We start from the raw sequence: 24,090 nt of genomic DNA, 5'->3' as shown, positions 1-24,090 counted from the left end.
TGTGCTGATCAGCCTTGTCACTCTGCTGAATGCTCATGGCCAAACACACACACATCAAGCATTTCCCTGTGTGCTGTGTTTTAACCCTTCAAATCCCTGACATAAACACATGGATTAAATGTTGCCGTTGACTGTTCCATTTGTTGTTGTGTGTTTTTACGACATGAGGGAGGGATGGGGATCTTGGAATTTTTAATGCGTTTCTCTTTTAACTGTATCTTGTTTTACTGCTGTAATCCGCTTGGATTCCTCAAGATTAAGCGGAATACAAATTATTGTTGTTGTTGTAGTTTTCAAGGTTTTTAAAAAAATAAAATCATTTGTGTTATCGCAGAGCTATCAGCGGCAATTCCCACCACCGTCAGCAACATTTGATTCCCACTCAGAGAGTGGGTATTTTAAAAAATCCACAATACATAATCAATAAAAAATAGTCTTGAACAGTATGATTGTATACTTGTGGTTTGTATTGTGTTCCTTCACCATTGCTCTGCCTCACTACTTGTAGAGGGCCAGAAGCGGGGGGGGGGGGGGGGGGCGAGACATTCCTTACAGCTTCATTAAAATTGTCAAAATAGCGTTTCTTTAAAAGAAAAAAAAGATGAGTGAGGTTGCATTTACACTGTACAAATAATGTTTGATACCACTTTAAGTGCTGTAGCTCCATCCTTGGTATTTGTAGTTTTACAAAGTTTTTAGCCTTCTCTGTCAAAGAGTGCTGGTGCCTCACAAAACTACAAATCCCAGGATTCTGTAGGAAGGAACCATTTATTTATCATGTAGATGCACCCTGGAGCTTATTTTAAAGACACAGAAGAAATGTGTATGTTGATTGGCCAGATTGCCTAGTTTCATGAGAACTGCATGACAATCCACTAAGGTGCCAACAGCCTTTTGCAGTATGTGGAGATGACACAAAGAGATACTAACCTCTAATAAACAACACTCTCATGTTCAAGAGCAGTAGTCCAGAAAAGCAGATTGAAAACAGGATGTTTATTATACAGTAAAAAACAGAATCTTACTTTAATGTTTTTCAGATACTATTTTTAATAACAACAAAAAGAGTGATACATTCTCAGGGAGAAATATTTTAGGGAAAAAAGACAACTCAGGAGTCATACTACTCAGTGTCTACTACCTTTCCCAGAGGCCATCTTCTTTCATTAAGCTCTGTGGTTTCCACCTTTGCCAAGATGTGCTCTCTGAAAGAAAAAAAGCGAGAGACAAAAATCATGAGATAATTTTTTTTCACATTCACAACACATTGAAAATACCCACGCATCTTCTTCATTATAAGAAATCCAAAATAGTGTAGGGTAAGGGTGCTAACTCTCAACAGTGCTTAACTTAAAATGTTGCTCCCCTTTGGTTGAGAAGCTTATCTCAGAGCAAACAACTATACATATTAAGGGATAGGAATGGTTGCCCCTTGCCAGCAGTCCCAGTCATATGGCTTACCCAAAGCAGGATAGCTTGTTATTCAGGTGATTGAGGAGGCTCTGCCACCCCCCACTTCATGTTTGGAGCAACAGCAGTAGTAGCAACATGTGGAAGACTATGTTAAGCAGTCATTTTTTCGCTTAACTCCATTTATTTTGAAAAATCATGAATAATCATAATCTAGTTATATACTAAATAAAGATTCTTGTATCCAGAATCACTTATTAAAACATTTGTATCCAGAATCACTTGTTAAAACACTGCACGCTCAGTGTTTTAACTGGGTCTTTAATACTGAAAATGTCTTCATCTTTTAGGCAATATCTATGTAATCATTGCCCAGCTCACACGCTCTACTGTAAATACCCAAATATACATTGATCTCATGTATAAGTCAAGCACAGGTTTGGGAGCCAAAATTACAGATTTTTTTATGACCGCTGGATAAGTCAAGGGTAAAATTAGCAGCATACAATAAATGATGTAAAGGATGAAGCAAAGAAAAACTATACCAAAGAATTTACAAAATTTCGGCAGGCATAACTGTTTATGCTCAACCTAAAGGCTGGGTGGATGAGAGAGTAAAGGGTGTTAGTACTTCTTTTAGGTGCTCCAAGGAGGGATTAAGCTCTCAGTTTTCATCAAGGTTGTTGTTGTTGTTGTTGTTGTTGTTTTGTTTTGTTTTTTTAATAGAAAAGTTTATTGAGTTTTAAAAAAAAGACAAACATACATAAAGCAAATCATATAAAACATCAAATATCGTGTACATAGTCATTGAGCTTACCAACATATCAACATCATAGAGAAGTTACCTAATATAATAATAGCTTTCCTCTAAACTGGAGACTCTGAAACCATCTCACTATACTCATCCTCCTCTGACCCTCTACAGCAGATTCCCTTTCTTATCTCTCTCACTCAATTACCTAACCACCCATTCTACCTATCTTTTCCTTAACTACTTACTTAGTAGGAGTAAGGGTGGTTTATTTTTTGATAGGAATTAAAGTACAGCACTCACATTTACCTGTAGATAAGTTCAGCCAGGTTTTGGGGGTCATTTTTGGATTAAAATTTCTAGACTTATGCATGAGTATATGCAGTATTTCCTTTTTATAATTATAAAATTTAATGAGCATGTTCAATATAAAAATGTAATGAATGCATTGGTTCATCTCTCAGATTGTCAGTATTACAACCTGAGTGCTGCCCTTCCAGCACCAATTTGAAAATATTTCTTGCATGTATAAGTGATTATTTGTTTGCTTGTTTGCTTTCGTTAGTTTTGCATTGTTATTCTGGGGGCCTGTCCCTTGCTCTCCCATTCTTAGAGGGATCCAAAATCCATTACACCCTTACATTCACCTGTAGGAGCCACACTCTAAGGAACCCTGCTCTAGTTAATTTTACCTTGGGGGAGTCTAGTGGTGCTAGAAATATATTTCTAGTAAGCAAAAGCTATTCCTTTGTAGGAAGCATAAGGACTGAAACAGAAAAGTACTTCAAGTGCTCTTGAGCAGAGTGATTAAACACCCTTAAAGATCATATCAAATTGACTAACCAAACTTTCAAAGATTTGAAATGCATTCTTAAGCATAATGTTCTTGGTATTTGGAACAGCAGTGCCTGGAGACTTCAGAATCCTACTCTTGACTCCTGTAAAACATACTGGTTTACAGTGAAGCAAAAAATGTTTGGATTTGTATTTTTAAAAGGTTAAGATTGTTTTAATATGTGTAATTCTATTCTTAAATATTTATTCATGAGCATACTTTTCTCACTTGTTCCATTTCTTTGTTTATTAACTTGGAATAGGACAGTATTGAATCCTTTCAGATGAACATTTTGAGTACAAAACTGAGGCATTTGGGGTCTCCAAAACACTCAGATGTTTATCTTCTGCTCATCATTGCTATAATAGCAACTGCTTCTGCACCAGTTTTAGGAGGTTCACTGCTCAGTGACTCTTTAAATTTGAGTGATTCCAGAAATCATGGTGAACATCTATAATAATAATAACTTTATTATGGCCATTTGGCCAGCAATGGTGAACATCTGATGATGTCATAGCATTAAGATTGTCATGCAACAAAGTCACTTATGAATGAATGAATGAAAATTTATTTATATACTGCTATTCCTACATAGATCACAGCGGTTTACAACATAAAATGAAACAATAACAACATTTCTTCTTCGTGGTCTCTGCGAATCATACAAATGGGTTGTACTGCGCCTGCGCAGTGCCTTTGGAAACTTCTAGAATCACTGGGCAAAGTACTCTTTGCAACATATAGAAACCTTTTGGCGGTAGCTCCGCCCATCCCTTATAAAGCCCCTGCTTTCCTGCTCTTTCCCCAGTTCCTTTTTTCCGCCGTGTTTGCTGCCTTTGGGAACTTTGCTCTTCAGATCTTATCGGAATCACTGGTAAACTTGACTCGGACCGTTTTTTTGACCTCTCTTTGCTTGACCCTTAATTGGACTGTTCGATTTTCACCTTGTTTTTTCGGTTTGATCCCCGTCACTGGCTTCGGACTGTAAGCGGACCATGCCATCGGTGCCCTTCAAAAAGTGCACCGTTTGCGGAGGTAAAATCCCCGGCCAAGACCCCCACTCGGCTTGCCTCCTGTGCCTGGGAGAGGCGCACATCCCATCTTCCTGCGCCCTGTGCAAGTCCCTCACTCCCCAAGCGAGGAAAAACAGAGAGACCAGATTGAAGGCGGCCATCTATTCTAAGGTCTTCGCCGCGGGTGCCATGTCCTCCCTGGGGGCCCCCTCCTCGACCGGGTCGGCTCCCTTACCATCGCTTCCCGAGGCCCCAAATCAGCTTATGGCCGAGCCTCCACCTCGCCCTGAAGTGGCTCTCCGCGAGGGACCGGACGCCGATGCTCCGTTGGGTGCCGTCCCTCGACCTTCAAAGAAGGATAAAAAGAGCTCTAAGGAGAGCCGCGCCTCTGGAAAGGACTCTAGCGCCCAGAAGGGTTCAGCCTCGAGATCCTCGGGCCTGAAGGCCTCGACCTCAGCGAGCTCAAGGAAGGGCTCGGGATCCACACCCTCGGCCCCGAAGCCTTCAGCTTCAGCGGACTCGGGTTTGAGGTCTTTAACTACCAAAGCGACGACCCCGGCTCCTGCTACCGTCTCACCTTCGACCCCCAAGAGGCACCACTCGCCTTCTCTGGGGGACCATCATACATCGGCGAAGCGGCACCGCTCTGACAGGAGAGACTCGGACGGTTCCCGACACAGGGATGCTTCTCGGGACCGGACAGCTTCCGACCACAGACCCAGGGAATCTTGCCCCGCCGACAAGGCCGCTAGAGTTGTGAGCTCCAGGCCTACGGAGACGTCCTCCACGCGCTCGGGTCGTCCCTTCAGCTCTCCCGCCAAGGCTGCAGCCCTGCCTAGCTTCCGTCATATGCTGGATGACACCATCGACGTCATCCCTGAACCTGCATCGCCAGCGAGCTCCACACATAGTTGGCGCTCTGTCACTCCGATGCCCAGATCGGTTGTCCACACTGCCATGGTCCACCGGGCCGCTTCCCCTTCTCCACCGAGAGAACCGAGGAAGCCTGACTACCTCTATGACAGTGAGACAGACACCTATTACATGGCGGTCCCCCGTGACTCTGTTCCATCTCGCTTTGGGACCCTGTCTCGAAGGTCCAGATCGGAACAACCCGCCAAGCCCAATCGTGACACCACAGCCCCAGATCTCCAGATAGTGGATCTGGACCCTGATGAAGAGGCCCTTTCTCACGCTCGGTACCGGCCCCAGAGCAATTTGGGCGCCTCGGATGTCGAGGATTACCAGCCCTCCGTCCAGGAGTTTGCCCAACCGGGTGCCGTGTCACCCACGGATGATGTCCGTACGTTTGCCGAACACGTAATTAAAATAATAATAATAATAATAATAATAATAATAATAATGTTTTATTTATAGACCGCTATTCCGCTTTGATCATAGCGGTGTACAAGTAAAAAATTGCAATGACAAATACAAAGTACAATCAAAATATTTTAAAAAGAAATAATTGATATTAATTAAAAAAAGAATGTTGTATTCCAGGCGAGGCCTGTTGTTGCTGGCCTGCCTCTCTCCCCCTCAAGATGGTGGTCAGGAGGAGGGCTCTTTGTCTTCAGGCCAGGCCTCTCTCCACCTAAAGATAGTGGTCAGGAGGATGCACTTGACATTCAAACCTCCCAAGCGGAGGATGAGGCCTCGGACCCCATCGAGAGGAGAATTCATGGCAAACTACCAACTCCACCTGCTATCCTTCTGTTGCCATCATTGGAAAAGCTGGCGAGGCACTCGTGGGAAACCCCTGCTTCAACGGCTTCCGGCAACCGCAGAGTGGAATCCCTCTACAGAATTGCCCCTTCCACTCCCTCATGGCTCTTCAGCCACACAAGGCAGAATTCAGCCATCGTAGAGGGCGCTCAACGAACATCTACCCCAAAATCCTCTGTCATGCCAGCAGACAAAGAAGCTAAGAAGCTGGATGCTTTGGCCAAGAAGGCCTACTTTTCGTCAGCTTTGGGGATCAGAGTTGCCAACTACAATGCCTGTATGGGGGCATATATCCAGTGGCTGATGGAAAAGATCTCCCCGCTGATTCCTGACCTCCCGGACGAATCCCAGGCGACCCTTTCCGAGGTCCGAGATGAGGCACACTCCATTGGGGGTTGGCTCATCACCTCAGCCAGACACTCCACTGATTGCTTGGCAAGGTCTATGGCCGCGTCGATCGCCCTGCGCAGACACGCTTGGCTGCGTTCTTCTGACCTCAACCAGAATGTCCGCACCACCATTGAAGACATGCCCTTTGACGAGGACGGCTTTTTCCACCGGGAGACGGATGAAAAGCTCAACTTCAAATACCGGATGTGGACCGCTGCTAAGAAACACGGTATGTCATCCTCTCCTCAGGCTTCCCGTAAACGCTTCACCGGCGTCCGTCCATGGTACGGGCAGGGCCAGAGATCCTACCAACAGGATCGCCCCTATCAACGCCAGAACCAGCCCAGGCAAAGATACCCCTCCCAGTCCTCATCCTCGTCAGGCCGCCATTCTGCCCCCAAATACAAGAAAAATTACCGGAGGCAGGATCCTGACCAAAATAAGAAAAGAAACTGAAGTGTTGCCGCGTACTCCGTCACCTCCTCTCCTCTCTGTTTTCTCAATAGATTGAGGCCCTTCTCCAACACCTGGGCCTTGATCTCTACCGATTCGTGGGCCCTCACCATCGTCTGTAGGGGTTATGCCCTCGAATTCGAAGAGCTCCCACCAACTGGAGCTGTTTTATCTACTTCCCCCTCAGACACCCTTCTCGACGAAGTACGCACTTTGCTGTTTAAGGGCGCCATCTCGCCCGTCGATCCCGTCGACGTCTCTAGATGTTTCTTCTCCCGTTATTTTACGGTCCCTAAGAGTGATGGTGGCATCAGACCCATCCTGGACTTGAGGGCTCTCAATACCTACCTCTCCTATCACCGGTTCCGGATGGTAACACTCGCCTCTATCTTACCTTTGTTGTGCCAGGGCCTGTGGTTCGCGACCATTGATTTGAAGGACGCCTACTTTCATGTCAGCATCCGGGAGAGCCACCGCCGGTTTCTAACCTTTGCAGTCGGGACGGACGTCTACAGCTATAATGTTCTGCCCTTCGGCCTTGCTACGGCCCCACGGGTCTTCACCAAGTGCATGGCACCAGTTGTGTCCCATCTCCATCGCCAGGGCATCAGGATTTTCCCGTATCTAGACGACTGGTTGATAGTGGCCCCATCAAGCCAAGAGCTCCACCAACATACCTCGGAGACCCTAACGCTTCTAAAGGATTTAGGGTTAGTGGTCAACCTCGAAAAGTCACAGCTTCTTCCCACCAAACAAATAAGGTTCATCGGATCCATCCTAGACTCCAACAACTGCATGGCCTCCCTACCCCTCGATCGATTCGGCGCCCTCTGCATGGCCATCCGACAGTGCGGGGACCAAAGACGAGTCATTGCCAGAGACGTCCAAGTGGCCCTCGGACACATGGCCTCGACAACTTTCGTCACACCGTGGGCAAGGCTTCGATCCCAAACTCTCCAATCTTGGTTCCTGTCAGTCTTCGACCCGGAGACCGATGCTCCATCCCGTCGCCTCACCATCCCGAGACCAGTCGCCCGTTCCCTCCATTGGTGGCTCGACTCCCGGAACGTTTGCGCAGGCATGCCATTTTCACAGCCTCAGCCAGAGGTGGTGCTAACCACGGATGCGTCGGAGGACGGATGGGGAGCCCACGCTCTAGATCTCTGGGTGAAAGGCTTGTGGTCGCCCGACGAAAGGACCCTACATATCAATGCCCTGGAACTAATGGCAGTGGAAAAGGCCCTAAGAGCATTCGAATCCTCCCTCTCCCACAAGGTCGTACAACTCCGGACGGACAACACCACAGTGATGTACTACCTGAACAAACAGGGAGGCACCAGATCACGCACCCTCCTCGACATCATGCTCCAAGTGTGGGAGTGGTGCATCGCCCGAGGCATCCTGCTTCAAGCGGTACACCTGCCAGGGACACAGAACGACTTCGCGGACCTCCTCAGCAGGTCCCCATCTTCATGCCACGAATGGAGGCTCCATCCAGACACTGTGAGGGACCTCTTCCGTCGGTGGAGGACCCCTCAGATAGATCTGTTCGCGACTGTCCACAACACCCATTGTCCCCAGTTCTGCTCCCGGACGCGAGGCGAGGACTCCCTCGGGGATGCATTCGGATTCGACTGGTCGGGGGTGCTGCTGTACGCCTTCCCCCCGTTCCCGTTGATCGCCAGGACAGTGTCCAAGATGGCATCAGAGGCCGCCGATGCCATTTTGATCACCCCGTGGTGGCCGAGACAGCCTTGATTCCCGAGCCTCCTTCATCTCTCCCGGGACACCTTTCTCCGACTCGAACACAGGCCGGATCTCCTCACGGTTCAGGGAGGTCGAGTCCGCCACCCTGACATCGCCACCCTTCCCCTGGTAGCATGGAGAATCCATCCCTAGCTTGTCTACCAGAACCGGTACGCAGAGTGATCCTAGCTGCCCAGAAGCCAGCCACCCGCAAATCTTACTCCCAAAAGTGGACCAAATTTCTCAAGTTTCTGGCCGACAGACACCTCTCCCCTGCCCAAGTATCGACGCCGGTGGTGCTGAACTTTTTGATGTCCCTGGTCGACTCGGGCCTCTGCCTCACTTCAATTAAATGCTACCTGTCGGCCATTTGTTCTTTTTTCCAGTTTCGAGATAGACCTTCCTTTTTTAAAGATCCCTTAATTAAGGGTTTTCTCAAGGGCTATAATAATCTGAACCCACATGTGTCCTTGCCACCCCCAGCGTGGAGCCTGGAGGGGGTGTTGGGAGCCTTACAGGCCAAGCCATTCGAGCCTCTGGCCACGACGGACATAAGGCTCCTCACTTGGAACACGGCATTTTTGGTGGCAATTACCTCCACTCGTCGGGCTGGTGAACTTTGTGCTCTGAGACGAGACCAGCCATTCCTCAGATTTCATTTGGACAAGGTAGTCCTTAGAACTGACATTTCATTCTTGCCCAAGGTTGTGTCACTGTTCCATATGTGCCAGGACATTGTGCTTCCTACCCTGGCCCCGAACCCGACCACGGATGCGGAGAGGGCCCTTCACACGCTAGATGTCCGAAGGGCACTAGCCTTTTATTTGGACAGGACTAAAGACTCAAGCCGTTCCGAGAGGCTGTTTCAGTGCTACTCGGGACCGAAGAAGGGATTACCGGTATCGGCCCAGAGACTCTCTAAATGGGTGTCAAACACCATCTACTTGTCTTATGAACTCTTGGGTAAGCCTTTACCGGTCAGGGTCCGCTCCCATACCACAAGGGCGGTAGCAGCATCTTCTGCCTTCTTGTCAGGGGTTTCATTGGAGGACATTTGTAAGGCTGCTGTGTGGGCACAGCCCCTGACATTTATTAAACATTACAGGTTGGACACCAGGGCCAAGAGAGATGCAGCCTTTGGCAGGGCTATCCTGGTTTCTGGATTGCACTGATTTAGCCTCCTTTAGGCTTACCAAGTTAATGGTTTTACATTCCCCCCCTGATGGGTCACGGGTTTACAAACCTATAACTCAGTTTTCAACAGACGGGTCTTGAGACAATGTTTGAGTTTTTTATTATTGTTATCAAATAAACAATTGTTGGTTAATGATGGTGTCAGGACACTCCCTCCGCCTTTAACCTTAGCTTGCTAGTCTCAACCCATTTGTATGATTCGCAGAGACCATGAAGAAGAAGGACAGGTTGCTTACCTGTAACGGTATTTCTTCGAGTGGTCATCTGCGAATACATACAAATCCCACCCATCCTCCCCTCGGTGTCCTGCTCTAAATTGGCTCATTCCTTGTCGCCTACTTGGCGGAAAAATTGCTGAACTGGGGAAAGAGCGGGAAAGCAGGGGCTTTATAAGGGATGGGCGGAGCTACCGCCAAAAGGTTTCTATATGTTGCAAAGAGTACTTTGCCCAGTGATTCTAGAAGTTTCCGAAGGCACTGCGCAGGCGCAGTACAACCCATTTGTATGTATTCGCAGATGACCACTCGAAGAAATACCGTTACAGGTAAGCAACCTGTCCATATCCCCAACAGTGCAGACTTTGCTCGATATAGACCGGCACTTTGTGCTGGCCTGTGGGCAGAGTTAGGGCACAGTGTCTGCATGCTGGACGCCCTAACCCTGCCCCCAGGGCACCAGTTTGGTGCTGAATCCACATGATGCAGCACCGAAGGGGTGTCATAAAGGTGCACCGCCATGGCTATGGCACTCCTTGGAGGGCGCAAACAGGAGCCGATTTTTGCAGCTCTTTTTTGCGCTCTCCACAGGCCGGATCGGGGCCATGGCTTGATGTGGCCACCGCCCCGATCCAGCCAGTAAAGGGGTGGTCTGTATAGCCCCTCAGTTCAGATAACATTTCCTCTATGTCTTCTGAAAGACAGTTCAAAGTGAGTTCCCTGCCCATGCTTTGAGTGGATGCACATGAATGCACACATGGAAAATTGTTGCTACAAAATCACATTTTGCACTGTGGTGGAATATTTTGCAAGTAACATCTCCCTTCCTTCTTTTCAAGTTTCAGCTTCCAATTTATTTTAGTATTTTAGTTATTCTTTAAAATAAAAAAGAAATGTTTAATAATTACCTCATATTATCTTCATTTACATATCCACTTGTAATTTGTGTGCTTACATTAATGCATTAAGATCTGTAGTTCCTTTTGTACAATAAAAGATTGTATTACTGTCCCTTGCCCTTTAAGGAATCCCACCAATGAGTGGCACTGGTACACTTCAGATATATCTGCTTGACATCAATGATAATGCTCCCCGAGTGGATCCTCAAGAAGCTACAACCTGTGAAACATTACAACCCAATGCTACAAACATCACAGCAATAGATGATGACATTGATCCCAATGCCGGACCATTCGCCTTTGAGCTGCCAAATACTCCACCCAGCGTTAAGAAAAACTGGACTATTATTCGTATTAGTGGTAATATGCTTTTTTAAAAAATAAACAACTGTTTCCATCTTTGTGTAGTTATTTATTCAATAGCTACATCATTATCTGCAGTAACCAACATTTTAGAGTAAATGGAAATAAAGAAGGCTGGATTAAATTAAATACAGTTTGGCTGTGTAATGCCAAACTGTATTGATTCAGTTTTGTTTCCACTCATCTCACAAATTTAAATAATTCAGATAGTAAGGTGATTTCTGACATCAGGGAGTTTGACTCAAGGGGCTGGAATAAATATCTGGATTCTTTACAAGCTTGTAACTTAATGGAAATTTGAGCATCACTCTCTTTGTAATACAAGTAATATATCTGTGAGACATCCTCAAGTGGCATGAGGTACAAGCTCTGAAAGTAATCCTTGAGCAATTTTTTCCAGTTGTTTCATAGCTACATAAGCAAAGTATATACTTGATTTTTTTTTTTTTCCATTTAGGTGATCGTGCCCAGTTGGCCTTAAAAATCAAGTTCCTTGAGGCTGGAATCTATGACGTTCCAATAATAATAACAGATTCTGGAAATCCTCCCATGTCCAGCACTTCTATTCTGAAGGTGAAGGTCTGCCAATGTGATTTAAATGGAGACTGTACAGATGCAGACAGGATCGTAGGCGCAGGACTGGGTACAGGTGCCATCATTGCAATTCTCCTCTGCATCATCATATTACTCAGTAAGTAATTTTTGCAGTGGTATATATAGTGGTGTCACCTCAAAATAGGCCCCTAAAGGCATATATTTCAAAATATATGCTTACAAAAGGATGGGTTCTTGCTTTGTGAGTAGGGGAGTAATGACAGATTGTATTGGGACAATAGAGCATGCAATGCCCCCCCTCCCCCGTGGCAAACTCACAACCCACTTTAAGGACGTATTCTGGTATAAATGTTCTCCTTTTCTTCACCTACTTTTCCCTTTCTGTCACACACTGCTGCAAGCAGGAGAGATGGCCTCTGACATCTTCAAGGAGAGGGAAAGTCTGTCATCTATTTTTCATCACAACTGTGCTCAGAGGGTGGGTGGGCAAGAAGTAAAATCAAATTCAAACAATAAATCAAAACAGCAAATGCACACCAGGCATTTAGATCCCTTCAGAGCAGCCTTATATTTTCCTTTTTGTTGCCTTGAATCCTATAAAGGGAGAAAGGCAGCATATAAATTAAATAAAGAAATAAAGAAATTTGTCCAACGATGAACATTGGCTGTACATTAGGGGGGAAAAACAGCTTCATTTATATACCACTTCATACTGAACTGACAGTGTCTAAGCAGTTTACAACTATAAGCTAATTGCCCCCAACAATCTGGGTAATCATTTTAGGGACCTTGGAAGGATGCAAGCCTGAGTCGAACTTGAGCCCTTTTGCTGGTATTGAACTCGCAACCTTATGGTTTTGAGTGAGTGGCTGCAGTACAGGCATTTAACCACTGTGCTACCAGGGCTTCTAGATGAAAAGTTTGGTGAAACAGGAAGAATTTAATTGAATGATGGGTGAGAATCATATGACTCCAAATGTTAGACTGCAACTCCCATCATTCCTCACGACTGGCTGTGCTTGGTAGGGCTACGTGGGTTTGCAGTTTAGTAATACACTGCTGTAATGAGTTTCATTAGAAGGGCTATTTGATTCCCAGGCACTGGTTTAAAACCATAAAGAGTTTAAAAAATGAGCCCCCTCACTGCAAGATTGCAGGATAAAAGGCAGCACTCTAGACATGTCTTCTCTGAGCACTCCACCTGGGTTTATTCCTAAATAGAATATCTTGAAGATAGTTTAAAAATAGGAGGGTCTTTACAGGAACCAGTGTTGGTCACGTGAAAGCATTATAGGCCATACATGCAGCACCATTATTTGAGATTGGAAGTGAAACTTCTTTGCAATTCTATATTTGTTGTATGTTGTTTTTTTTTTTTTGCTTCGTTTTCTGTTGCTGATTTGTTCCTTTTTTGTATCGTTTTATGTAATTTACTGCTTAACTGTAATGCTTTTATTTTTTGACTGTGACCCATCCAAGAGCACTAATGTGTTCAAAGCACAGGGGGAAAAACAAAACAAAAAGTAAGGGTGGGACAACTGCTTTTATGGCCACTATAGCATGACTTTTCTGCTAAAGAAATGCTGGCTAGTTGGTTAACCTATTGTAAACAATCTCTTTGTGGCTTCATTCTGCATGTTCCTTTTACAGTAGACAGGATTCTGAGTTTTGCATCTTGCTTCTGATCATTTAGACTTTACAAAAATGTTGCAAACAGCCCTTCCCCCACCCCTAATATCTCTGCTTGTGTCGTTGAAACACACGTAGAAAGTAATAATGACAAAATCAGACTTAATATTTAATATTTAATGGTAATGTGACAAGGAGCTAATGTTCTCTGCCTTCCTTTGTTCTAATCCATCTCATATAGTTCTAGTGCTTATGTTTGTGGTTTGGATGAAGCGTCGTGATAAGGAGCGTCAAGCCAAACAGTTGCTCATTGACCCTGAAGATGATGTAAGGGATAATATCTTGAAGTATGATGAAGAAGGTGGTGGAGAAGAAGACCAGGTGAGAAATGCCTTCTTACCAATGAGTAACACACACTAAGAAAACAACAAAGCAGCGTAAGCTTCATTCCATTAGATTGTTTCTCATACCTAATGGTATGAAGTTTTAAAATGTCCTAGCAATGGTACTGTGGCTGCTCGAAGAGATGGCAGTTTTTTCTCTGTAAGGAAAAGAACAAGCGTATTGATTCCTTCCAGGAGCTTAGCCCACCCTTCTTGCAAACACTTTTTGGAGGCAGGCATAATCATTAAATAACAATTAAAGTTGGCTGCAAAACACATGGGAGTACTAAATGGGGATAATAAGTTCAGTCCACCTCGTATCATTTGCTAGTATAATCAAAAGCGAAGGTGCTTGTTTTCAGAGATGGTAAAGAGTCATAAAAGCCACATGGGAAGATGGTCACTAGGAGGAATAATGCATTTTGCCTTCAAATTGAGGCTTCTGTTAGCACTTAGCATAATACATGTGCTGAATGAAAAATCAGAAAATGAGTCACAGCAGTGGGAAAAAGCAAAGTTTACCTTCCATTCACTTCTTTATCGTTGAACATATGTAGCAGATTGCATGGGTAGGCAATACTTTGCAACAAACAGTAGTGGACAGTGCATGATGTTTGGCCCATACTGAAATCATTTTTCAGGTTTTGGTTTCAAAACAGATGTTCAGTCTAGTTTTGTAGGGTAAGTATGTCAGACCTAGTACTGGAAGTGTCAAGACAGTTTTTGGTGCAGCCATGCTGGACACATGATTACCGGAGTAGTCTTCAGACAATGCTGGCTCTTGGGTGTAGTAACAGAGATGAGTACCGCCCCCTACAGTCTGTTACGACTAGAGTCATGTCAAGGGAAAACCTTTACCTTTAAGTGTCAAGAGCATAGCATTGATATCTGTAGTCTCTCAAAGCCAATTAGCAGAAACTTTATCAAATACATTAGTAGAATGTTTATTACTAGAAATTTATCACACTAAATCTTATTCTTAAAAAACTCTGACGCTTGAGCAGTGTAGGTATGCAGATGTTCAGTGCTCAAGCTTTAAAAGCAAAACAGCCACAGCCATTCAACATGAAAGCAGTGAGCTGTACCATCTCTCCTTTTCTTGCCAGCAGAGGGCATCTTTCACAACAACAAGAGCAGCTGCTTCTGCAACAGCAAGAGAAAGAGACTAGGTAGGTTGATGAACAGTGTTGTGGGTAAAGAGAGGTGTAGGGAGGTCAGAAAATCTGTGTGTAGGACTGACTGTGTATCTGTTTCAATGAATGTGTGTTCATTTGTACATATGTATATTTGCATGGTGGGGAGAGCTGTGTCTGTGGATGGATGGATGTGAATGAAATATGAAGGGCTGTACATACACATGAGGTTGATGGGAAAGCTCTCCCTTTGAAATACCCTTACAACTTCAAGATGCATACTGATGCACTGTAGGTTTCTTGAACCTGTAGGTTCAAGAAAGTGTTTTGGAATTTATTCTCATGGAAGTGCGTAAAGTGTGTAAAGCAGTCTTGTAGGAAAAGCAACTTGAGTTGTTCAACTAGATCAGTGTCAAACTTCAATCCTTCAGGTCTATCAGTTCCATCTTGTTCATTTTCTGATTACCAGCACCTAGAGCTTTACACTTAATATTTTATAGAGAAAAAATAAAATGTAAAAAGCAAAACACAAATTTGTAAATCATTGAAATACCAGGCACTGTTATGCAAATAATAGTAGTAGCACATACAAGAAGGCAAAGTATTCTCAAGACAAAATTAAGGTTAGAATTACAAATTGGAATTATTAAAATGCCTCCATTGATCTTTGCTTGCGTTCTCAGATGCTTAGTCTGAAGAAATGTATGTGTACTTGTCTAATTCAAATAATATGCTATAGAACATGCGGTTGTAGAATTCTGATTTTGGTTTATGTTTTCTGAGTACTAAAAATCTTTAAAGATACTGATTTATTTAGTTGGGGGTTTTAAGGTACACAGAATGGAAATATTTCTGTTCACAGTAACTTGGGTCCAAAACACTGCAGAAATGATTCGGTTTGAGACCACTTTAACTGCCCTGGCTCAGTGCTAGGGAATTTTGGGAACTGTGGTTTATTTTGGCACCAGAGCTCTCTCTGAAAGAGAAAGCTAAATGCCTCACACAACTACAATTCCCAGGATTCCCTAGCCATGAGCCAGGGCAGTTAAAGCAGTTTCAGAGTGGATTATTTCTGCAGTGTGTTTTGTACCTTAACCTCAAGATAAGTAGCCTTGCAACTGTAAGCAGAAGATGAACATTTATTTTATCATAGAATCATAGAGTTGGAAGAGACCACAAGAGCCATCTAGTTCAACCCCCTGCTATGCAGGAAATCTTAATTAAAGCATCCCCGACAAATGGTCACCCAGCCTCTGTTTAAAGACCTCCAAGGATCCGAGGAAGTGTGTTCCACTGTCGAACAGCCCTTACTGCATCTTTGCTAATACAATCTTCCACAAACATTAGGCCTGACCAAGCAAGAAGGTTTACTAACACAAACAGAGCAATCAAACAAAACCTGTAGCTTCTGTGGCACACTAAGGTTATGTCTTCAAAGCGCTTAATTACTGTGTATTTTAACAGCACAACATAATTCCTAATTTTTTCTTCTTTAAAGGAGATCAGTTCTCTGAAATTTATTGAAATTTTCTGATATGTTGAGCAGCCATATAATTATTCCCAAAAATTACTTTTGCAGCTAGATTCTGTTCTTATTCAGACATAAGTTCTACTGAATTCAGTATGATTCACCTCCAAGTAAATGTATATAAGATTTCAGCCACATGTATTCTTGGTAGGATGAGATATTTGAATGACATGTGTTAATTTATTCCAACCCTCTCAAGTAGAGAAGTGTAAACAATGTCAGGTGGACAAAATATCTGGCAAACCTTTGCATGTTTTTAGAGAGTTATTACCTGAAGAATTAGATATACTTACTCTGTGAGATTAGTGTGAAGTTTGAATAATACTTAGCTTATTAGACTATCAACATTTAATTTTCCTTTAAACATAGAATACGAGGTGTTTTTCATATAGGATCCTCATTTGCACTCACATGAATGAAAATGTTTCTGCAATGATCTTGTCACTCATTATTTAATATGTTTTCAGACATGCTTACAGTTTGTAACTTCAGTTTGTGCCATCTAAACAAATTAGAATGTAAAGCTGGCTAATATATTCTCCCTTGTCTGAAAGCTAAAAGTAGATCCCAGTTCAAGCTATGACTTTCCAGCTTGTTTTCCATTTGCTTGAAAAGAAGAGTGAAGTGACTGCATGTGGGTGTATGCTTGTTCATATCTCAGCTTGTTAAGAAGAGATTTGATCATTGGAACATGGCCAGTATAGTCTAATTATGGACGTTTCCAAGAATCTAATTAGAAACGTAGCAGTGCTATCACAGAAGAAATAGTGCACAGCACTTGTAGGGATTTGAACAAGTTTTTCAGTAACCTCTAGGCAAACCAGTATACAAAGCTCAACATAAACAGGGCTCAACAAGGAAACCATTAGGATCACTTGTGAAAAGGGAAAAGATATCTCTTATTCTCCCATCTACCTGGAAGACTTCAGGTTTCTTTTAACTGCCTTCAGTTCCCCTGTGACATTTGACTTGGCAAAACCAACCAACCAACCAACCAACCAAAAGGCTTCTAGGCAGAATATGCATTGCCTAAGCAGCACAAAGCTAAATTCAAGGCATGACCCAGTGATATTATCTGAATTAAAGCCATTTTATGCAATTTTTGTGTTTAGAAAATTGCATCATTCTGCTTATATTTATTATAAAGCATTTATCTAGATCAGAGATGGGCCATTGCATGGGGGTCACAGGCTAATTTTCAGGACCCACACAAACAGCTTATGGGTGCCCAAATACCTCTTGTTTTCTCTTCAGTCCTTCTCAATATGGTGACAAGAAGCTACACATCACTTTGAGAGGGCCATTTTGAGAGAGACTGCACAGCAAAATGGAGGTATTTGTGGATAATATGGGGTTCTGAGCTGACTATGGATGTAGTGTGTGGGGGTGTTTCATGTGTTTTTACATGCTTGGTGGATTTCTGCATGGTCTGGGGGGCAAAAATTGCCTGAGAATTGTACCAGTTGTTTTGTTTTCTTTAAAAATGGGGGGAGGTGTTGTTGAGGGACTCATTTGAGAGATTGATGAGAAGCTTCAGAGGCCAGAAAAGTGAAGTCAAGGACTGTGTGGAGGCTGTCATTTGCCCATACTTTATAAAGGACCATATGAAACCTTATTAAGGCACATACAAAAGTCAGGATGAGCACATCCATGACTATCCACATGGTTGGACTCACTTTGATAGTGTTCTGTTGCATTTGTATCTGGTTTTTCTGGGGGGGAAAAAAGCTTCCAGGAAAGCCTGGCCTCATCTATGATCTTATACCTATAAACATTCAAATTGTCTTAAATCTTTCACCCTTACAAACACATGGGTTTGCTGTTCTTTGAAGATTTATACAAGTCTGTTGAATTTGTCCTTGTTTATGTCCCAAAATGAGAATGTCTGGGATTTTATTTAAGTTTAGATACAAAGGGTGTCATATTGTCAACTTTCTGCATATTGTAAATCATCACTCTCCTAGGCAAATTGTTTAGTCACAGATAAATGCTACTTCTAAATCTGTTTCACAGTGAAAAACGGATGAGGTGTACCACAAAGCAGCCAACTGGAATAGCATTGTAAATAAAGAGAGGGGTGCTGTAGAAACAATAAACATTTTTATTTCACTCTAAATAGGATGCAAGATAATTAAAGAAACATCCTGAATTGGTTTTATACTTTTCAGTCTATCTTATTTTAGAGAAATGGGAAATTTTCCCATTTTAATTTGATTTGATTTTTGTATTACTTATTACTTATTTTGTATTACTTATAGGACTATGATTTAAGTCAGCTCCAACAGCCTGATACTATAGAGCCAGATGCCATCAAACCTGTTGGAATAAGACGGCTTGATGAAAGACCTATCCACGCAGAACCTCAGTATCCAGTCAGATCAGCGGCTCCTCATCCTGGTGACATTGGAGACTTCATTAATGAGGTAAAGTGGGTGTCAGAGAAGTAGAAGGGCGGGGGGGATTCATTTTAGCAACTGTATGAAGCCATCTGTGGAGATGATGAACAAGTTTTACATCCAAAGAATATCAATGTTTAAATTTGCTTATACAATTAAAAAATTATCTGGGATGATAGACATAAATATGGCTTTTTTTAAGCTCAGGAAAACTTAATCAAATCATTCAAATAGAAAAGGGAAATGCATCAGTTAACTTTTGTGGATTGGTATTAATTAGATCCGTAATATGTTACCAGTGTTAACCACAATATCGCCAAGAGGGATTATTCACATAATAAATATACTAACATAGTGATAGTTTTGCCTAAATTTATGTATTCTAATTCTAATAAGAGAAGTGCATTTTGATTTTCCTTGCACATAACCTTTTGAACCTCCAAAATAGCAGAAATTCAATACCACTAATAAGACTGAAAGAGTTCCATCAAATAAGATTAGAGAGAGGGCAGCAAAATTAATGCCATTGAGATTTAAGTGCCTTTGTGCATTGAAACATGCCCAGGATATATGTCTGCAGAGGCAACACAATGTAGGATTACCAGTGTTTCCCATCCTTTTTCTGCTGCTTTTACCAATGGCCAAATGTTATGATGTGTGTAAATGCCTACTTTAATGGGATTCAAAGAGGTAGGCTTTTATTTCTACTTTGTGTACATCATACTGGAAATTATAAAAATATTGAACAGAAGAGGAGAATTGAATATAAATTAAAATATAATAATGTAAAGTACAGTCAGCTCTTTGTATCCATGGATACTTTATCCACAGATTCAACCATTCCCACTTTGAATATACACACACACCCCATGTGTGTGTGTGTGTGTGTGTATTCCAAAAAGTAAAATTGATTTTGCTACTTTATGTACTACTATGCTATTGTATTTAATGGGAGCATGCACAGGCTTTGGTATCCATGAGAGGTCCTAAAATCAAATCCAGCAGATACCAAGAGCTTGCTTTATTTAACTATTGTAGTAGTAGATAGTGCTCTATATTTCTTAGTTAATATGGGGGTGATGGCTAGTCTACATGTAAGTGTATGCCTGCACAATTCACATCTGTTTGCATCTATTCACATCTGTTTGCATCTGTACCGAAAATGCTCAGCCCTCCAAATTTATGTGAAGCAGGTGGACAGCCAGACATGCGACACCATGCATTTCTGTGGATAATAATAACCACAAAGCCTTTTTCTGTGGAGTTTGAGTTTGTGGGGGGCACAAAAGCCCAAACCATTGTGAATTGCATGTGGCTGGATCTCATTCTGTTCAACTGGAATGAGGAGTATTTTAATCATGTAGACTAGCCCTGAGTAACATATAGAACAGGATAAGAAGTGAAGCATAAATAAAAGCAAAATTCTGTGGAGAAATTGTGTAGTTGGTCTTCAGTTGTATTTCTGCCGTGCATTGGTGAAGCTAGTATGCACAAAAAGCATTTGCAAAAACCCATGCATCATACAAAACGGTGGGAAAATCCACCTTCCTGGGAACAGGACATTTCATCTCTGGAGTGTATTTGCTTCTGTTATTATCTGGACTTGGGAATCTATAGGCCATATCCCAGAAATTTTGAAGATACTGAAGATGGCTCCATGGTCCATCTGTTGTCAATCCCTTCCAGACCACCTTGGCCTGTTTTTTGTTTGTTGTTGTTGTTGTTTTTCTGTTAATGGTTAAATAAAGGGGCAAAATTGCTACCTGCCAAACTGTAGAACCTGAGTTGTTTCAAAGAGATAGGGACTGTTATCATATGTTCCTAGTGCACAAGTCTCTGTTTCAGTCTCTAGTGTCTCCAGTATTTTTTTTTTCTTTAAAAAGGGATCAGGTCACAAGCAATATTAAATATCTGTACCTAAGATCCTAACGTTCCTAGCCAGAATGGATGATACTAGATCATGTAGCCGAATATTGCATACTACTAGAAGGTGGTTTCCAACCTATTATGCCAAAGGCAGAACCGTCTATTCTACCAGTTCCTCACAAACTGCAGTAAACTACAAACAAAGAATAAGTGCTCAGTTTATCTGTGTTTGCAGAGCAAAGAACTTTATATGTTTCAAGAGAATGTTTGTAATGAGTGGGATTTGGACATGCACTTTCTACCTGCCAGATTACAAATGAGATAGTCCAGTGATCTTGCCAGCATTTTTCTGATCCTGAGGGCTCAGAATATGAATCACACACAGTAGCAACATTAAATCAGTCAAATCAAATCAATTGTGTTTTCTTTAGTAGCTACAATTTTGCATGTAAGCATAACATTTATAGCCTTTACCTTGTGCTGAAGGTTGTTTTGGTTACAACAAACTAAAAAAGTTGTTTCACTTGAAGACTATTCCTCTTCAAAGGTTGTTTTATATTTTAGCAGTCAAATCATATCTAAAAATTAGTCTTGTAGTGTTCCAAGATGAACATTTGGGTACCAAATTAAGCTATTTAGGATATGAAATGGACGAATACTTAGCATTGCTGTAAATGCAGATTTTTACATGATTTTAGCCATGGCATTCTGCCTGTATAAAACTGCCTTTAAGGACCTCTTCTGCAGCAAACAGTTTGCACATTAAGTGCAGCCTCTGGAACATTGAATTTTTCATTGCAGTTTTATCCTGTAAACTCAGTGGCACCAGTAGTTTTATATCATCCACTGCCAACTAGGAGAATCTTCACTCCTAGCTTGAAAAGATTTAAAGATTGCTCACTCCATTCCTGATGTAGATGATTGATGCAGAACAGCACATTTGCTGCTTTAGAAAGGATACATCTCTTTGCTAAAGCCTTAAACTACTATCCCAGAGCCAGGTACACAAGCTACCCTTACTGATAGTCTTAGAAGCAGAATTGAAATGACAGCTTGCACTCTAGAACAGCACTGCAGCATATATTTACAAGGCTGCTGTAATGTTTGCTAACAGGAAGCATCTGGGAGGTGGAAAGAATGGATATTATTCCCTATTTTATGTACATCAAACTGGTATAAGATGCATTTGTGGCTGGATTTCAAAACAAGTATGTTAGGGATGGGTAGGTAGATTGGTTGGTTGGTTTCGTTTGTAGCTGAGGTTTTCTTTTAGGTTTGGACAGCTGACGTTTTTAGTCCCTTGTTTATCTATCAGTTTCAGGCAAAGGAAATAACCAAAGTTATATTTAATAAAGCTGTTCATCCTAGCTACTAATACTAAGCTCTGTGCTAACTTAGAATAGGTCTAAAATGAGCTGTTGCTGTTTGTAGCCCAAATGTAATGTTTTTATAGGGTTTCTTTGCCAAGGCTGTTCCTGATTTACAGTCATGCAAAGTGGATACTTAATCTTACCTGCACAGGTGGAAATCATCTTCCATCTTGAATATATTTCCTTTTCAATATTTACAAGAAGTAGAGGCAAGCAAATGATTGTAGCCCTTCCTACACTTCAGTCGTACCAGGACTCCTGTTGACTTAACCTGCCTCCCTGTGAGTTCATCACACATCTGCTGCTGTTGCTGAATCTGCACAATAGCACTGACCCATCCAAATTTTATTGATGTGCCTGTCATTCTAATATTTGATCACTTCATTTGAATGCCTTGGTGTATTTAGGTAGGCTGCTAAATAGATTCCTTCATTCGGGAAGCGATCGTGCAAGTTTTGTACACTGAGTTTACAATATCTGTTCTCTATATGTAGGATGTTTTAATCAGCTCATTTGAGAGATGAGCACTTTGTACTTTTATTACTAATATAGGCCAGCACATATGTGACTGTATTTGTGTGATCAAAAGCAAGTACAGTCCTCCCTCCGTTCTCGCGGACTTAGGATCTGTGTCTCTTGGGAGGTGAACAGAAGGGGTTAAAATGGGGGGCACCTGCAGCACATGCACACACACACCCCAGGGGTGCGCTTCCATGCAAGCCAATAGGGCTTGAATATGCATGATTTTCCATTTTTGCAGGCACGTCTGGAACGGATCCCCGCAAAAACAGAGGGAGAATTCTAGCTGCTAAAGGTTATTTCTACTAGTCATATATTTCTTAGGGGTTTGCTCAATTCTCTCGTACAGGGAAGGATTGTCACATTCAGAGAAATGATATTTCGCTGTTCGTTTTGGTCTTTATCCAAATGTAATTTCAGTGGTAGAAGTGAGTTGGGGCTAGTTTTCCCATCTTTCCTCTTCATTATGCCCTCTCCAATCAATCAATCAATCAAACAAACAAACTTGATTTCAACCCTCTCTTTTCTCTCTCTTTTGTCTTAGGGACTTAAAGCAGCAGACAATGACCCTACAGCACCTCCTTATGACTCCCTCCTAGTCTTTGACTATGAGGGGAGTGGTTCCACCGCTGGATCATTGAGTTCCCTCAACTCTTCAAGTAGTGGTGGAGAGCAAGACTATGACTACCTAAACGACTGGGGCCCACGTTTCAAGAAACTTGCTGATATGTATGGGGGGAGGCGATGACTGAATGCCAAGGTGGTCGGCGTTGCGTTTGGACAAGTACAAACCTTTCCACTGGTATTCCCAACAAGCGTACAGAACCTAGGCTTTAACTTTGTAGTCTACTAGCACAAGTGCTTGCTGAAGGCTTTGGCATAGGCTGCAAACCTGTTTGGGCTCACTGGGAATATCAGTCATCCAATGCTGTTTGGAAAAAAGGAAAACAAACAATTGAGCTCAGTTACACTTGAATTTTACAGTACAGAAGCACTGGGATTTTATGTGCCTTTTTGTACCTTTTTCAGATAGGAATTAGTTTTATGTTTAAGGCTTTAAATGGTACTGATTTATGAAAAGATGAGACAAACCACATTGGGGTGGGGAGAAAGTTCAATCACCACTATGCTTCAACATGCTTTTGTTACATTGCATTGCTTTTATTAAAATAAGGAATTTGAAAAGAAAAAAAAACCTCATGGGGAAATTTTGTTATCGGGGGAGGTGAGGGGTAAGGCCATGAAAAGAATAAAAATGTACAATACTTCTAGTTTTAGATGCTAGGGTTTTTCACTAAAATTCTAAAACTTATGCAGCTGGTTGCAAATAAAAGGAGTTTTCATATCACCAGTTTGTAGCAGAACTGATTTTCTTTTCATACATAGAATGTTAGACGCATTTTGGTCTTAATCCATATACACATTTTTAAAGCATTTTCCAATACTTTTTTTCCCACTTCACTGTAAAAAATGGTATGTGTACATAATGTTTTATTGGCATAGTCTATGGAGAAGTGCAAAGACTTCCAAACATGTGTATGTATTATTTGGACTATGGATTCAGGTTTTTGCATGTTTATATCTTTCGTTATGGATAAAGTATTTACAAACAGGTTGCAGACAAGTGACATTGATTCAATTGTTGAGCTGTAGTTAGAGTACTCAAGGTTTGGTTTTTTTAATTAATTTGTTTTTGTTTTTGTTTTTTATTTGTTTT

General features: G+C 42.2%; 1 protein-coding gene across 1 annotated transcript in view; it reads left to right on the top strand.

Annotated features, from left to right (window-relative positions):
* The window catches only part of LOC121917450 (cadherin-2-like), a 191,420-nt gene extending 168,299 nt beyond the window's left edge, over positions 1-23,121 (top strand). The window contains exons 12-16 of the mRNA XM_042443433.1: positions 10,758-10,991; positions 11,452-11,685; positions 13,420-13,559; positions 18,481-18,645; positions 22,918-23,121. Of these exons, the coding sequence (XP_042299367.1) occupies positions 10,758-10,991; positions 11,452-11,685; positions 13,420-13,559; positions 18,481-18,645; positions 22,918-23,121 (977 nt within the window). The remainder of the gene's footprint in view (positions 1-10,757; positions 10,992-11,451; positions 11,686-13,419; positions 13,560-18,480; positions 18,646-22,917) is intronic.
* The last annotated feature ends 969 nt before the right edge of the window (positions 23,122-24,090 follow it).

This window comes from Sceloporus undulatus, unplaced genomic scaffold, assembly GCF_019175285.1.
Source record: "Sceloporus undulatus isolate JIND9_A2432 ecotype Alabama unplaced genomic scaffold, SceUnd_v1.1 scaffold_18, whole genome shotgun sequence".
NCBI classification, from domain to species: domain Eukaryota; kingdom Metazoa; phylum Chordata; class Lepidosauria; order Squamata; family Phrynosomatidae; genus Sceloporus; species Sceloporus undulatus.
The sequence above is the reverse complement of the archived record's forward strand: the minus strand, read 5'-3'. Positions and strand labels throughout refer to the sequence as shown.